The following is a 17,347-nucleotide window of genomic DNA, read 5'->3' on the forward strand; positions in this document are numbered from 1 at the left end:
AACAACAATAGGGCACTATTCCTCCCCCTAATACCAAAAATGGGTCATTGTTTACTCCCACTGACACCAGGACATGTTTTACTCCCACTAGTCACAGTCTGGCCCCCATAAAGCTTGAAGGACAGTAAACTGGCCCTTTGTTTAGAAAGTTTAGAGATCCCTGGTCTAACGTATTGGATGGCAGCTGTGGGTAAGTGGACTGGCAGTCCCTCCCTCCCACAGGGGAGAAAGGGCTGTGTCTGTGTTCACTCTGCACTAGCAGCGCAGACATTGGCCAGTTATCTGCCTGCTCAGCGAAGATCAGAGAACAGACCAGAGCGGAGTCCCCCTTGTGTAAAAGGGGCTTTAACATTAGTTTGCACATCCGTCTTCAGTTTATATAGGTTCAGTTCAATTTACATCAGTCTACATCTGTTTTGGCACTTTTTGTTTTTAATTGTTGCAGAAACCAATCAGAGGTGACAAATGTACAAAAAAAGTAAAAATCGAACATAAACGTAACGGACAGCATCCGTTTAAATCTTTTCTGTTCCATTTTAACAGATCAGAACGCTGGCTGTTCTGTTTACATCTGCGTCCATTCAGTTCCGTTTTTTTTCTTAAACAGAACTTCATCTGTTTGTCCATAGAAATTAATTCCTATCCGTTTTTCATCCATCAGTAGAAGAATGAAAAATGGAAGCAAAGGAGCGCATATGTGAAAGAGGCCTGATATGGGGAAATGACCTTACAGTGGTGCACGTGCACCAGACTAAAATATGCAAATTTCTAGATCCTGTAGGGTTATTTCCTCTGTTGTTGAAACATTCTCTTTTAAGTATATTCATAATGCGGGCCATCATTTATTCACTGACCTCTTTTGTGCTGGTGAATAGTTGATTTTGATCCACGATTCACTATTGAATTATATGGAAATCAACAAGATGTATTAAGTAAATCGTGGGGTGCCTTAGCACACACTGGGAGTAATGAAGATAATATTCCAGGAGGTCACCAACCCAACCAAATAGTGAAAAGTAATATAAAGAGAAACAAAGTGGGTGTTCTAAGGGTGGCCTGCTGGTATTTACATGATTATCCAATTACACACATAAAAAAATCTTATATATAAAAAATACATACTTAAAAAATCTTCAAAACATAATTGGATCCACTTATGAAACCATATAGAAAGAGGAAGAATTGCTGTCCAGTGCGATGGTTCAATTACGTGTTTCGCGGTAGCATGCCACTTCTTCAGATTGCCAAATATGCTTGTGACAGTTAAAGGAGTTGTAAAGGAACACTTTATTTCCCTAAATAGCCTCCTTTACCTTAGTGCAGTCCTCCTTCACTTACCTCAGGGGTGGCCAACCAGTGGCCCGGGGGCCACATGTGGCCCGCGGAGCCCTCTGATGTGGCCCGCGACCTCCTGCTCTGGAATGGTGGGCTGGCAAGCCCAGATCGCAGGTTGCACCCCGCCATACCACAGTATCAGTGTTGTGAATGAAGCTGGTGGCAGAAGAAGAAAGCGGCTGCGGAGCAGAGCAGAGCCCCATAAACCGATGGTTCCTCTACAGCATCGGCTTTTGCCACAGGTTGAGTCTATGGCAAAGTTCAGCTAACCCACAGGATAGACACAGGTGCACTACACTGCACCCGTGGTGTGGGTAAACCGCAGCACATCAGTGTGAAAGCAGTCTTAGGCCCCTTTCACACGATCAGGCCAACCAAATGGGACCCTCAATTCACCTCTATAGAGCGACAGATGTCTGTTTACCCCTGCCTACCTCCAATCTGAAAAACAGAAGGGAATTTGTCCCCTTCCATCTGGGCGGATCGGAGGGCCTATAGAGTAGCCGTAACCTGTCATCCACCCGCTGCGCTCATTGTGGCCCTCGATTGGTTACCAAGTTGCTTAAGTGGTCCTCGCTCTTCAAAAGGTTGGGCACGCCTGACTTACCTCATCCTTCGACTTTGCTTTCAAATGTCCTTATTTCTTCTGAGAAATCCTCACTTCCTGTTCTTCTGGCTGTAACTCCACACAGTAATGCAAGGCTTTCTCCCTGTTGTGGAGTGTTTTGCTCGCCCCCTCCCTTGGACTACAGGAGAGTCAGGATGCGCTCTACGTTGCAGATAGAGAAAGGAGCTTGTGTTAGTGGGTGTCCTGACTCTCCTGTAGTCCAATGGAGGGGGCGAGCACAACACTCCACACCAGGGAGAAAGCCTCCCATTACTGTGTGGAGTTACAGACAGAAGAACAGGAAGTGAGGATTTCTCAGAAGAAATAAGGACATTTAATAGCAAAATGGAAGGATGAGGTAAGTGAAGGAGGACTGCACTAAGGTAAAGGAAGCTATTTAGGGAACATTTTTTTACCTTTACAACCCCTTTAATTCAATACAAAGTTCATATATTAAAACAGTCAAAGACCAAAAAATGGAGGGAGCCAGTCCATCTTAAAATGTATTGCTGAGCCCTGAGAGGGGCAAGCTGGCAGGAATGTTGTTGCTAAACAGAAATGTGTTTTGGAGCATGTTTATTTTTATTTTGCCAATGTTTTTTGTTTATTTTTAAATGATGTTCAATTTGATGTATTTGTCTCTGCTGCCTTATGTTGAAAAATATTTCTGAAGATGTTGGGACGGTTAACCTATGTTTATTTTGATTTTTTTAATTTATTGTTGTTTGTGTGTGTGTTTTTGTTTGTTTGTCTTTTTTGCTTTCCTTGTTTTGTTGACCAATAAAAATTACTTTCAAATAAAAAAAAAAAAAAAAAAAATGTATTGCTGAATAGTTATAGGCGACTAAATGTGGGGCAGATATAGATGAATATATCCAAAGTTCTATGTATTGGTTATATGCTCTGGGGTCTCCAAATGATTGTGTGTGAAAAGGGCTCATGGATATTAGTCACAGTATAAACTGCTACACAAACACATCCCTCCAAGTCCGAAGGTCAGATCAGCCAAACTCTCACCATTTTCAGATACAGATATTATGGCCTCACAAGCCAAAGTTTCATCTTTCATCATGTAAATACCAGCAGGCCATCCTTGGAACACCCACTTTGTTTCTCCTTATATTAATTTTCATATGGAAATCAACCACATCTGATCCTGCTTGCTAAATATATACAGTATGTGCAAACATTCACCTCTTGCAAAATAGTATAACTCAAGCAAATAGAGGAAGAATGCCTGCAAATGAATTAGAATCTGGACATGGAAATTCTGAGATTTTAGTGCAACCAATGGAAAGAAGATTCCCTTTTTGCTAGAGAATAGGGAAAAAACCCAAGTTACTGGATTATTTAGCATGCTGAAAAAACTTTCAGCCCCCCCCCCCCCCCCATGTCTAATCACATGCTGTATCCCATGCAAAGCCCAGTTATTATCACAACATAAATACTTGCTTCAAATTGCTAAAATTATCAAATTATTATGAATTATCCAATTTGTTATGCATTACCTGGTCAATTACTTTATATATACCAAATGCTGCCCCTCTTGCTATAGAAAAGGCTTCAAGGTGGGAAAATGCCTGACCAATACAATAGCTGCTCATCACAACACTGAAGAAAACCTGTCGGAGAAAGAAATAATAATATAATAATAATAATTATAATAATAATAATTATAACAATAATATAATAATAGTTCTCTATAACTGTGTCAGGAATTGAAATACAACCTTTGTGTGGCACTAAATATACTGAACTAACAAAACTGTGATTAAATTATGGCCTTCATGTTTTACTGGTCAGACTGCAGTGCTGAAAGCTGCTTGCCAGGAACTGTGTGCCACGGCTTTTTGTACTATGGATATGAAAAACAAAAAGATAAATACAATTCCTCACAACTTAAAGTAGACTAGGGGGGTTATTTACGAAAGGCAAATCCACTTTGCACTACAAGTGCAAACTACAAGTGCACTTGAAATTGCACTGAAAGTGCACTTGGAAGTGCAGTCGCTGTAAATGAAGGGTATGGGCATATCTCTCAACTCTCTGAAATGATAGAAGGGACACCTTTTAGCACACAGTGGGGTTGATTTACTAAAGGGAAATCCACTTTGTACTAAAAGTGCACTTGTAAGTGCAGTCGCTGTAGATCTGAGGGGAAGCTCTGAAATTAGGGGAAGCGCTGCTGATTTTATCATCCAATCAAGCTAAAATGCTGTTTTTTATTGTCCTTGCATGTCCCCCTCGGATCTACAGCGACTGCACTTCCAAGTGCACTTTCAGTGCAATTTCAAGTGCACTTTGCACTTGTAGTTTGCACTTGTAGTGCAAAGTGGATTTGCCGTTAGTAAATAACCCCCCATGCATGTTTGAAAGACTAAACAGTTGAAAAGTACCAAACCGGATCCAGAATAAAATAATATCTTAAATTATTTTTTTTTTTTTAATGAAGGCCTAAGTAAAATAATCTAAAGTGGTTGTAAACCTTCACAGATACCCAGTGAAGTAACTGGCCTCTGGTGATACACATAGATGAAACACAGAGTTAACTACAGCCGTCTTTCCATTACATTCATTCAAAGTGCAGAATTTACACATCTCCAGACTCTGAAAAGCAGGGGGGAGGAGAGCTGAAGTTACATCAGTGAGGAGAGCTCTAATGCCGCGTACACACGATCAGTTTGTCTGATGAAAATGGTTTCATGGACCGTTTTCATCAGACGAACCAATCGTGTGTGGGCCCCATCGGTTTTTTATCCATCGGGTAAAAAACTAGGAACTTGTTTTAAAATTATCTGATGGTTAAAAAAAACGATATTGTGGAAGAAGGAGGTGTGAAAGAAGGAGGCATGGAAGAAGGAGGCGTGGAAGAAGGAGGCGTGGAAGAAGGAGAGGTGTAGATTATCAGCGTAATCAGTCGGGTCAGTGTCTGTCACCACAGCTTCAGGTAAAGAGATGTAGGCCTGCATATTTCTAATAAACCCTTTTTTTTGTTTTTAGGGGATGAACATGGTGGTGTCTCAGCATCTACTAGTACTCCTTTCTCAAGTGCTAGTGCAAAAATCGTGATATAAGAAATAATGGAATGCAGTAGTGAAATGGACATTATGAGGAATAGGATGAATGTCATTGAACAAAAATATAAAAACATCATTGACATGATAGGGCGAATAGTAGACTGACCCCCCCCCCCCCCCCAACATTTTTCTATGTTGTGTTTTGCGCCAAATTTTGCATTGGATAAACCACAAGCCAAAATTTGAAGATGCACACAGTGTGTCAACATGTGCTAATTGCCATCACAGGATATCTATGTCTGTGCTTTGTAGGTGCAACTCCTTCCTCGCTACTCAAATAGGTGAGAGGAAGGGTTTACACCCCCAAAAAAAATCCATTGATCCCCCATGATGGCAGATAGCACATGTTGACATTTGGCATGGGATCAGGATAGAAATCCCCATTTTGCCGCACAAACTGTGTGCATCTTCAAATTTTGGCTTGTTTTGGGGGTGACATCACGCCATCACATCTAATAAGGTTGAACTTTGTAAGTTCCATTGTTTTATAGACATGTGCTTGTTTTAAAAATGCCTTGTTTTAGGCCCCAACAAAAAAAAAATAGTTATTTTTCTACCAGAAAATTTCAAAAACACACAAGTTGTGCACAGAATAAACCGCCCCCCCCCCCCCAAAAGGGAATTTTCGAGCTGAAATTTTAAAGATCACACAAGTTGTGCACAGAATAAACCCCCCCCCCCAAAAAAAAAAAATTGTGTGGCTTCTTCTTTCTATGCTCAATAGTAGTTTGTACATTTAAAAGTGAGTGATTACTGTGACAATTGTGGTTATTTACTAAAACAGAGAAACACATTTGGCACTACAAGTGCACTAGGAGAACCAGGGAGACAGATAAAAGAAACACAAGCAAGAATGACAAAACTGTTTTTTCAAAGATCAAAATTTGGTGTTTATTTTTTATTTATCTTTTGTAAAAAATTAAATATGCTCTGTCATAGCGATGGCCCCCTACCCGTGAAGTACTCCACATATCTTTCTCGTACATCTCGAGCAGTTCGGGGGGCCAAGCCAGTACGACCAGTGTCCAGGCCAGTCAGGATTTCAGAATGTCTGGCCTCAGGCCGACGGTTCAAAAGGTAGGTATCAGAATGCCTGCGCAAATAATTGTGTAGTATGCAGCAGCAAAATACTATAGTGTTCAGTTTATATTCCGCCATGTGGATGGCTGTCAGGAACAGGCGGAACCGGCTGGCCATTATCCCGAAGGCATTCTCGACAACCCTCCGAGCTCTGGCAGTCGGTAATTAAAAACCCTCCTCTCCGGGGTGGGGGTCCTCTGGGGAAACGGCCTCATCAGATGTGGTCCAAGCCCGAAAGCTTCATCCTCGACAAACACAAAAGGGAGTCCCTCCACATTATCTTCATCTGGTGGCAGTGCCAGGCCACCAGTCTGGAGACATTGGGCAAACTCGGTTTGCGTGAATACTCTGCCATCTGACATCCGGCCGTTCTTCCCCACGTCCACATACATAAACTCGTACTGTGCCGACACCACCGCCATCAACACTATACTATGAAAACCTTTATAGTTAAAATAGTATGACCCCCGAACGGGGTGGCGGCACTATGCGGACGTGTTTCCCATCAATTGCCCCTCCGCAGTTAGGGAAATCCCACCGCTGGGCAAAATGGGATGCCACAGTCTGCCATTCCTGTGGCGTAGAAGGAAACTGTGGAGTCAAACAAAAAAAAATATTAGTACTTTGGCACATAAACATTGCAATCAGGATTAAAAAAAGACATCCTTGTCCAACATCAGTATAACATTTGAGTATTTCAAGCCCCCCCCAAAAAAAGGCCCACTTATCAGACTCCTCACCCCTCTGATGGCCCATTAAACATTTTAAGGGGGGGGGTTCTAGCTGAGTTCGGGCCCAGAAAAAAAAGAGCACTCTGCCAAAATGGAATGAGAAACAAGACATTGGGACACATTTTAAGGGGGGGGCAGAACTCCAGTGGAGCAGACAAAAAAACAAGTTTGAAACAGACTAGGCTAGGTGTGTTTGAGCCTAGGATAGCATGTTGCAGAGGTTAGTGATGGGAAATATGCATGTAGGCCAAAAAAGGTGCATTCAAAGCTTACAGCATGCATGGGGACAAAGGGGACATTCACAGCATATTACAATCATGGTAAGCAGAGAATGATAAAATAAATACAAGACATTAGCATACATTAAAGACATAGATTGTGATGTTAAAGGAGAAAACTTACCTTAATATAGTCCTTCTGCATTACTTGAATGATGGCAGAACACGTCTCGGGGATGATGATCCCAAGCGCCTGGAGGGAGATACCTGTTGAGAACTTGAGGTCCTACAGGCTTCTCCCAGTCGCCAGGTACCTCAACGTGGCAATGAGCCTCTGCTCATTGGGGATGGCTTGGCGCATCACAGTGTCCTGCCTCGTGATATAGGGGGACAGAATATCCAAAAGACGGTGAACAACGGGTCCGTCATATGGAGAAAGTTCCTGAAATCATCAGGGTTATTCTCCTGGATTTCCCTAAGCAGAGGCATATGAGAAAATTGGTCATGCTGGCGCAACCAATTCTTGGCCAATGAACTCTTCCTCGTCCTGTTTACGGCAACAGATCCAGTAACATTATGAACTGCAGAAGACAGCCCATACGCAGCACAAACTCGAGAATGAGAACGCACCTCCAACATGGCTTCTAACCGGTCGGCTGGTCAGAACGCACTTAAAACAGAACGCACCTAGGAACAGCAAAGCCTGTAAAGAACGACCTGAAAAACAGAAAACGAGCGGACAGGAACGCACTGCAAAACAGATACAACCTGACTGCAAGCACTGAAAGACAGATACGAACCCACAAGCACGAACTGAACACCAGAAAACGATCTGAAAAGCATGGAGACTGAAAAGCGCAAATCGGCTCTAACCAAACTTATACTAACACGCGGTAACACAAAATCAGCGAAAGCAGCCCCAAGGGTGGCGCCATTGGATTTAAACTTCCCCTTTATAGTGCCGTCGTACGTGGTTTACGTGACCGTGTTCTGACCGTGTGTAGGCACGACTGATGAAAGTCAGCTTCATCAGATATCTGATGAAAAAATCCATCTGTAACGGTCACCACCATTTAGGATATCCCATCCATCAACCACGACAGCTTATCTGACACTCCAACCAACAGGACCCGATCCATCCCATTTCCCAGAATAACCGAGACACACAGCTCTGGGTTCTGGTTTCAAATGAAAGACATCTTTAATGGTACACTCTCAGGGTTTTATACAGTTCAAGCATGAAAGGACCAAAGAGACTCTCCACCCCCCTCATCACACACTGGGGCTTCAATACGCCTTCAGATGGGCTAATTACTAATCGGTATCCAGACATTTCGGTGCCGGGCTGACATTTTTAACATGACCTAATTACTACACCTGAGAAGTCACATTCCTTTATCAATAGAATTCAAACAAAACACCATCACACAATGAGTTCCCCTCAATCCACATCTTTAGACAGACGGTCTGTCTCCGACAGAAAGGTATTCACACCTGATCATCAATAGGCTTTAAACAGTGTTATCACACAATGAAAGGTCTTTCAGGAGCCAGCCTCATTTAGCATGTCAACAGTCTACACAGAGAGATGAGTCACTATTGACCGGTTGGGTCAACATTAACCAACAACTTGCAATATCTCAAGATCCTGCAATATGAACTATCAGTAATGTCCCATCTCATGTAATTTCTACTTAATATTTCTCAGTCACTCTATGCCCAAAAGGGACACAGGGTGACCCTAGACACAAGAGTGATTAGTGACGCTGGCACAGGAGTACCCCTCATCCTTCCAAAGTCTCTGTTTGTCACGGGTCATTCCGTTACACCATCAGACCGTTTTCATTGGATGAACCGATCGTGTGTACAGGGCATAAGAGCTGATTGGAGCGAAGGGACACACTCCCCTTATACAGCACACAGGAACCTAGTTGAGGCTGTCAATCACCTGGAGCTCTCTCCCCTGTCACCATTTTTCTCTTGGTGTCTGAAAAACTTGTCAGAAGTGTCTCATGCTGATAGCAGCCAAACGAGGCGACTGACAGAAATAATACCCAGTGCTCTGGTTTGATACACGTACACACTATAGAGGGATATGCTTTGTTCATATTTCATGTCTGTGGTTTACAACCACTTAAAACCTAATTCTGATATGGCAACATTTGGTCCCAGGAAAACAAGGGGTCTGAAAATTGGTTTACAGTTGCTGCGGTCTAAATATCCCCTCATTAATGCATCATTATCTCAAACAACTGATTCAAGATCAAAGTGGAGCTCCACCCAAAAGTGCAAGCTCTGCTTGTTTGCCTCCACCTTCCTTCTACTGCCACATTTGGCACCTTCCAGCTGATCTTGCCACAGCAAAGTCACCCAGAAATTCAGCCCCCCTCCTCCTACCTCTGGCCACTGGGCCATTCACAAAGCACAGCATACTTCACACATGCACAGTAGGGAACTGGCTGTGAAGCCGCAAGGCTTCACTGCCAGTTTCCCTTACAAAAAATGGCGGCTGATTGAAAAATTAGCTGGGGTGAAGATACCACTGGATTCGTGGACAGGTAAGTGTCCTAATATTAAATGTCAGCAGCTACGTTATTTGACTTTTTTTTCTGAAGGAGCCTGGAGATCCTCTTTAAGTTAAACCATAAGATTGGTGTCCACTACAGCCTTAAAGTGTATCTGTAGCCCAGGGGTGCCCAACCAGTGGCCCACGGAGCACTCTGATGATGCCCGCGGCCTCCTGCTCTGGGATGGCGGGTTGGCAAGCCCACATTGTGGGTTCCAGACCCGCAATCCCAGAGCATTAGTGTTGTGAATGAAGCCAGCGGTAGAGGAAGCAAGCGGCTGCAGAGCAGAGCTACATAAGCAGATGCTTCCTGTAAAACGCCACTTCCTGTCACAGGCCTGAGTGGAAGACTGTTATTAAAAGGTAAGTTTATAGTAAAATCACAGTGTATATATAGGCATATCAGTTCTGCAGTGGTTACTGGGCTGCTTTCAAACTGATCCGCAGATGCATCCCAGGGTTACCTGCACTGAGTTATAGACTTCTGTTATCGCCTGCGGGTTTGGTGCTCTTTCAGAAAGTGCACCACACCTGCAGCATATAATAGAAGTCTATGGCAAAGTGCAGCTAACCCACAGGAAATCCGTAGGTGCACAGCGCTGGACCCTTGGTGTGGGTAAACCACAGGGCATCAGTGTAAAAGCAGCCTTAGGCCCCTTTGACACAAGCAGTCCCGCCCAATCGGACCCTCCATTCACCTCTATAAAGCCACAGAGGTAAACAGACTTGTGGCCATTTACACCCACCTTCTACCAATCTGATCTGCTAACAAAAACAGAAGGGGATCCGTCCCCTTCCATCTGGGTGGATCAGAGGGCCCATAGAGTAGAGCGGGCTGTGTCGGTGTCCACTCTGCATATGCCTGTCATCCGCCCACTCCACTCATTGTGGCCCGCAACCGGTTACCAAGTCGCTTAAGTGGCCCTCGACCATCAAAAGGTTGGGCACCCCTGCTGTAGCTCAATCTATTTTTAAAGTTTTGGATCGAGCAGTATTTTTTTTGAAGTTTGTGTACCAGAGATGGAGCAGGAAGTTAGAGGAAATCTCCTAAAGTGAGGGAAATCCCCTCTTAGACTGTAGTTCCCGAAACAGGTGTTCACATTGGACTATTTCCCCCTAACCTTTTGTTCTGAGGACAGCTGTAAAAATTGTATTTTCCCTCTTTTTGTTTTGAAGACCATGGTCATTAGTACAAAAAAAACAACAACTGTGTTGACTCTTCTTAAGAGTTTAGTGAATGTAATGGAATTTCACTTCGGAAAGAATACCCAATCATAAATAAGGAAAATAAATAAAAAACAGCATTTTTGCTTGCACATGATTGTATGGAAGTCAGCAGAGCCTCAGCTCTGGGAAAAAGCACCTAGCAAAATGAATAGCCTATTTGCCTTTAGTATTTCAAACTCAAAATCTCTTTACAATGGCCCCCAGCTCTGTCCATGCCCACCTTGGAAACTTACTCCTGCTAAAGCAGAGAAATTCCTGGTTCTCCCCACAGATGTTGCACCCTTCATTGTGTAAAATAAATATACACACAGCAGCTATAATGAGACCTCTATTGTCATGAAGCTTGTTCAGGCCGAAGAACTAAGACACAAAGGTCTCTTTAGGTGTTAGAATAAAATTTACAACAGCTTTAAGTTAACTAAACCCTTTAATTAAAATACGGTAAAACCTTGGATTGCGACCATAATTCGTTCCAGAAACATGCTTGTAATCCAAAGCACTTGTATATCAAAGCAAATTTCCCCATAAGAAATAATAGAAACTCAAATGATTCATTCCACAACAATTTATTCATAGGTCCTTCCGTTTATGGTCAATAAAAAAGGATTATAGCAATGTGGTAGATTGTGTAACCATAAAATGTCCATCCATAAATGGCAGCCTATACAAGGGGATTAGAAGCAAAATCCAACAAGAGCTACAGAGTATAAAAGAGAAGAGAGGCGCCTCTGTAGTGTATCAATAAGTTGCTAAATGCACCTCTCCCATCGCCTCAGTGTGAAAGCCCTCAGGCTTTCACATTGAGAAGGCTGGGCAGGAGTTTTTCAGGCGGTATTTAGGCGCTATTTTTAGCGCTGTACCGCCTGAAAAACTCCTCAGTGTGAAAGGGGCCTTAGAGGTGCCTATCTTCTCTTTTATACTCAGTTGTGACATGACGCTACTTGTATATCAAGACATCGCTTGTATATCAAGTCAAAATGTATTTAACAATTTTGCCTGTCTTGCAAAACGCTCTCAAACCAAGTTGCTCTCAAGCCAAGGTTTTTCTGTATATTCAAATGGGAAACTTACCACCAATGCATCTCCAATGGTATATCCGTAGTCTCCTAATATCAGGATGGTACCATACCAAAAGCCTAGCCCATAGGAAGCATAAGCAATGAGGTACACAAATCCAAGGGCCAGCTGAGATGCAATGGATTTCTTGATTCCAAGTTCTTTGGCCTCTCCTAAATTATTTGTGTATCTAAGCATGCAAAAAAACAAAAAAATAAACAGTACATTATATATTAACTTGAAATGCAAACCACAGTGAGATAAAGCTTTGAAGGCACCTTTTGATTTCTTTCTCTTGCCCACCAAATGCCACCACCGTCCGTATAGAAGAGAGGACCTCTTCAGCCACAGCTCCAGCTTTTGCATATGCAGTAAGCTCTTTGCTTGTTAGTGATACCAGCATCTAAGCATCACAAAAAAAACATAAAAAAAGGGAAGGGATTAACAGCACAGAAAGAAGTAAGGTAGGGCTTTTTCACACTGGTGGCTGGGGTGTGGTAAGGACAGGCCACTGACCTACCCCCCTCCTCCCCTCTAAAATTCTAACATTACAGTCTATCAGGGTTGTACATGTGCTGTGGTCATGACAATTTTAAATTGGGCTGCAATTTTTACAGGCAAAGCTCCACCTGAGATCAATGGGGCTGCTTGCAGTCGCGAGCTGAATGATTGGTTCACAGTTACGGCATGGTCCCATAATGTAAAACTGACATTTAGCAATTACATTTTTATTTTATTTTTTAAAACAGACAGCAGCAGTAGTGCCTCCTGAACACCTGCGAGTTGCTGCTATATCACCAATAGTGAAAAAATATAAAATCAGCGCAATAATCAATATAGTAATGTGAAATCAATACATAATGTAATTAGCCTACTTATAGGCTTTGTGTTATTGCTGCCCACACCACTTATGCCCCATACACAGGCCCGTCGGAAAAGCACAGGCAAAACAAGCAACTGCTTGGGGCCCCGAGCTGGCCTGGGGCCCCAGCATAGCGCAGCCGTTTCCTATAAATACTGCAGCCTGTAGCGTGGCCGAGCTTCTTTCCTAATTCCTCCTGCAGTCCGGCTGGGTACCGTAACCCTGTAGTACAGGAGATTCAGTTTCCTGTTCCCGGCCGGAGTGACAGGAAGTGCACACACTCAGTGCTCACTTCCTTTCAGTCCCGTCGGGAACAGCAAACTGAATCTTCTGCAGCGTGGTATGCGGTATGCGGTAAGGGGGGTAAAAAGAACATGGGGGGGAGCCAGTCAGAAGAAGTACTAGCCGACGTTAGACAGCAGCAGCCCCCCCCCCTCCATGGTTTATAGCAGAATACATGTGTCAACTTACCCCCCCGCTTCTCAACTTGAAACTCAGCAACACCCCCTCCCCCGCTTCCTTCTTGCTTGGGGCCCCCAAATTCCTTCAAACGGCCATGCCCATACACACAAGCAGAATTTCCACCAGAAAAAGTCTGATGTTAGCTTTTCATCTGAAATTCCAACCGTGTATATGCTCCATCAGACTTTTGCTGTCGAAATTTCCGCCAGCAAAAGATTGAGAGCAGGTTCTTAATTTTTCCGATGGAATAATCGGGAAATCCGTTCGTCTGTATGAAATTCCGATGTGAAAAAAATACTCATGCTTGGAAACAATGCAAGGCATGCTCGGAAGCATTGAACTTCTTTTTCTCGCCTCATCGTAGTGACTGCATTCTTAACGCTCAAAACTTGAGCGGAATTCTGTCTAAAAAAATATCCAATTTTTTTCCAATGGAAATTCCACTCGTGTGTACAGGTCATTAGAGTGTATCCACATGTGACTCTCAATATATCAAACAAAACAAAATATAGTGTAGCACAACCATATAGAAATACAAATAAAACAAGTCCAAAAATAACAAAATTCCACTGTTGTTCAACTTTCAGTGAGCTGCTGATGAAGCTCATCAGAGAGCGTAACGCGTACGGGTGTGCGGTGTTGCGCTACACTATATTTTGTTTTGACTGCTATACCACTCTCTGAGAAATGATCCACTGCAGAGAGGATACATCTGCAGAGAGTATGGATGGCAAGATGCCACACTCTGCTGCTTAGCTAAAGGTGTTTAAAATTACATTGGAAGTTTCCTACTCCACTTAGCATTAGCCAGGAATAAAAATTGGCTTCCTTCTAGTTTTTCTACCATTATGAATACTTTTCTTTTGTAAGTTAAAAGAGACTGAAGGAAGAGTCTCGAGGTGTTACAAGGAAAGACACCTTGAATATTGCAGTAATTTATTACAGGCTATTTTAATTGCAGTCCCTGTCAAACTGAAAGGGAATGGGGTTGTTGTGTCCACTTGCTAACACTAGTTTACAAAATAAGGTAAGGCTATATTCACACTTAAATGGGTATAGAAGAGTACAAGTGTTGTTGGGGTACCATACACTCCAACAGGGGAAACAATACAAGTAATAGGCAGCCAAGGTCTGGCTGTCACATGCAATGTTCAAACTGCTGAGCACCGGATCAGGGTGCACATGCTGGATCATAGCACACATTTAAAGTAGTATTAAACCCAAGACCAAAAATATAATATATTGCAGCTTACCAATCATTAGATGTGGTGGCTGCATTTGTTTTATTTTTTTTTTAGGCTTTTTCCTTTGTTTTCACATGGTGATCTGGCCAGTAACACATCTTCACCACCTCCTCAGTAAGGCCCTCGTACACACGGTCGGTTTGGTCTGATGAGAATGAACCAAAGTTAATTTTCATCAGACCAAACTGACCATGTGTATAGGCTATCGGTCTGGTTTCCTTTGGTCCAAAATTTCTAAACATGCTTCAAAACCGAACCGATAGACCGCTGCCCGATCGGACCAAACCGATGGTTAGTACAGAAAAGCATCGGTTCAAAACCCACGCATGCTCAGAATCAAGTCGACGCATGCTTGGAAGCATTGAACTTCGTTTTTTTTCAGCACGTCGTGTGTTTTACGTCACCGCGTTCTGACCCGCTCGGAATTTTGAACTGATGGTGTGTACACACATCAGACCATCAGGCCACTTCTGCGGTGAACCGATGAAAATGGTCCGTCGGACCATTCTCATCGGTTCGGTCCGACCGTGTGTACAAGGCCTAAGGCCCCTTTCACACTGGGGCGGGAGGTGCGCTGACAGTATAGCTGCGCTATTTTTAGCGGTGCCATACCGTCGGAATTGCAGCAGAATTGCAGTGGTATTCGGGCTAGCTGTGCGATTTTAACCCCTGCTAGTGGGGCGAAAAGGGTAAATACCGCCGGCAATGCGCCTCTGTAGAGGCGCATTGCCGGCGGTATTACCGTGGTTTCCCATTCCTTTCAATGGGAAGGAGCGGTGGAGGAGCGGTAAACACATCGCTCCAAAGATGCTGCTAGCAGGACTTTTGGAGCGGTCCTGCTAGCGCACCGATCCAGTGTGAAAGCCCTCAGGCTTTCACATTGAGACTGAATGGCAGGAGTTTTTCAGGCGGTATTTAGGCGCTATTTTTAGCACTAAAACGCCTGAAAAACTCTGCAGTGTGAAAGGGGTCTTACAGCAAACAGTTTTTTTCTTTTAGGATAAAGGTTTTACATAAATAGATAAAATCTAATCATTGTATGCACCCCTGGCAGTGGTAAATGGTTGGTCTGTTCTTTTAAAAAACAGACTTACTGGCTGGATTACCAGAAGAAAATAGAAGAAAGCAAGCCTAAGGCCGGAATCACACTAGTGCCGTGCGAATTTCAGCTCTCTTATCTCTGCAGAGAGATACGAGAAGTGTTCAGCAGATTAGCAACGTTTTAGATGCGAATTTGGAGACCTGGGAGAAGTTACAGGTGAGAGGAGAGTGGGGGAGAAGTGTATTGAGCTGAATGAGAGAAATTCCTGAAGAGAACTTAACACATCTGCGAATCAGCTGCGTACCCATAAAAGATAATGGGCTTGAATTCACAACCTGAGCCGCACCGCAATGCCTAAAAGACGCACACGGTTTTACTGCAATGCGCAGTGCGCATGCATTGCACATATGTGAACCAGCCTCATTGAAAACAATGTATTTTAAAATGTTCTGCAAATTGGATGCGGTTTAAGCTGCACTCAATTCGCATAGGTATGAACCTGGCCTAAAAAAGAAAAGAAATGCAGCTGTTACATCTTAGAAATAGTAAGCTGCAATATGTTAAATGTTTGCTTGTGGGTTTAATACTGCTGTAAGTATGATTATTTGTAGGCACACTGCTGGGGTTAGAACAGCTCTAATGTGAACAAAGTCTACAAATGAAGTGAATATCAATTCAAACCAAGCTTGGACTAACATTTCATTTAGTGACTAGCTAATGACATCCCTAATCCTCTTCATAGGTAATGAGTTTTAGGAATGATGATTTTGTGACAACATTACTCATCTATATCACAAGAGATAAAGAAGATATTCATAAGCAAGCAATACCATCTGCCGTGCACCTGTTCACTTCCATTAAACCACCACACCCAGTTACTTCCCATGCAGATTTACCCTTTCACTGCCAGTGACGTTTTTTCTTTCTTGCACACGTGTTTAAAAAACATTTTAGGCCTGGAGATTAGTTAAAACCCCCAAACTGTATATATTTTCTGAAAGCAGACACCTTGTATAATAAAATGAGGGCAGCTCCAACTTTTTATGTCACACAATATTTGTAAAATGGTTTATCGAGCGCAAAATTAGCTTTAGGGCACACAATGGAATATATTATCTAATTTAAATTTGCACTAGTCCACAAAATAATGATGAACTTCTGTACTCTATATTTTCCAAAGGCCGCGCTTTAAAGGCCTCTTCAGGTCATCAGTTTAGCGTTAACCATAAATATTGGCTGTAGAATTACTGATGTCATTCCGATGTGCGTGGGGATATGTACCGTATTTATCGGCGTATAACTCGCGCAGGCGTATAACGCGCACCCCAATTTTAAGAGGGAATTTTCTGGAAAAACAATTTTTTTTAGTAAGTGCAGTTACAATTAAAAATAAGATAAGCAGCAATGTACAGCAAGCAACTCAGAGAGCAGCTCCTATGTTCAAGGAGATACACAGTACCTTAGGGCTTCTAGTTGTCAGCACTCAATGGTGGAAGGGAGGGAGCTGGAACTTTTTGTCCTCCCAGTTTGCCTAAATGCAAGGCTTTCCTGATTGGGTAGCGCTTAGGTATTTCCTGGTAAAAGCTGGAGCTCCCCCATCCACCTTACACACATTCCTGTTGACCACTGAGGCAGCCATTACCTCGGAGGGGAAGGAGGGGGGCGAGCGCCCGCCGGAAATCACCGAGCCGTCATCTCCACTCGGCTCTCACTCGGCTATCACGGCACACATGCACAGTCCCGCCTCCACCATCAGCATTGGACCATCTCCTGTGACAGACAGAACACTGGTCCAATGCTGGTGGCGGAGGCGGGACTGTGCGTGTGTGACGTGACAGCC

At 43.3% G+C, this 17,347-nt stretch overlaps 1 protein-coding gene across 4 annotated transcripts in view; it reads right to left on the reverse strand.

Moving 5' to 3' along the window:
- LOC120940144 (ATP-binding cassette sub-family B member 5-like) overlaps positions 1–17,347 on the reverse strand; it is an 82,509-nt gene that overhangs the window by 39,743 nt on the left and 25,419 nt on the right. For 3 of the 4 annotated variants that reach the window (XM_040352812.1, XM_040352813.1, XM_040352816.1), the window contains exons 8-10: positions 12,176–12,300; positions 11,913–12,087; positions 3,451–3,564 (exon numbers count right to left, since the gene is read on the reverse strand). In XM_040352812.1, the coding sequence (XP_040208746.1) occupies positions 3,451–3,564; positions 11,913–12,087; positions 12,176–12,300 (414 nt within the window). Of the gene's footprint in view, positions 1–3,450; positions 3,565–11,912; positions 12,088–12,175; positions 12,301–17,347 lie in introns of those variants that run through there. The other variant, XM_040352815.1, reaches the window with a different exon arrangement.

Source organism: Rana temporaria, chromosome 5, assembly GCF_905171775.1.
Source record: "Rana temporaria chromosome 5, aRanTem1.1, whole genome shotgun sequence".
In the NCBI taxonomy this organism is placed as follows: domain Eukaryota; kingdom Metazoa; phylum Chordata; class Amphibia; order Anura; family Ranidae; genus Rana; species Rana temporaria.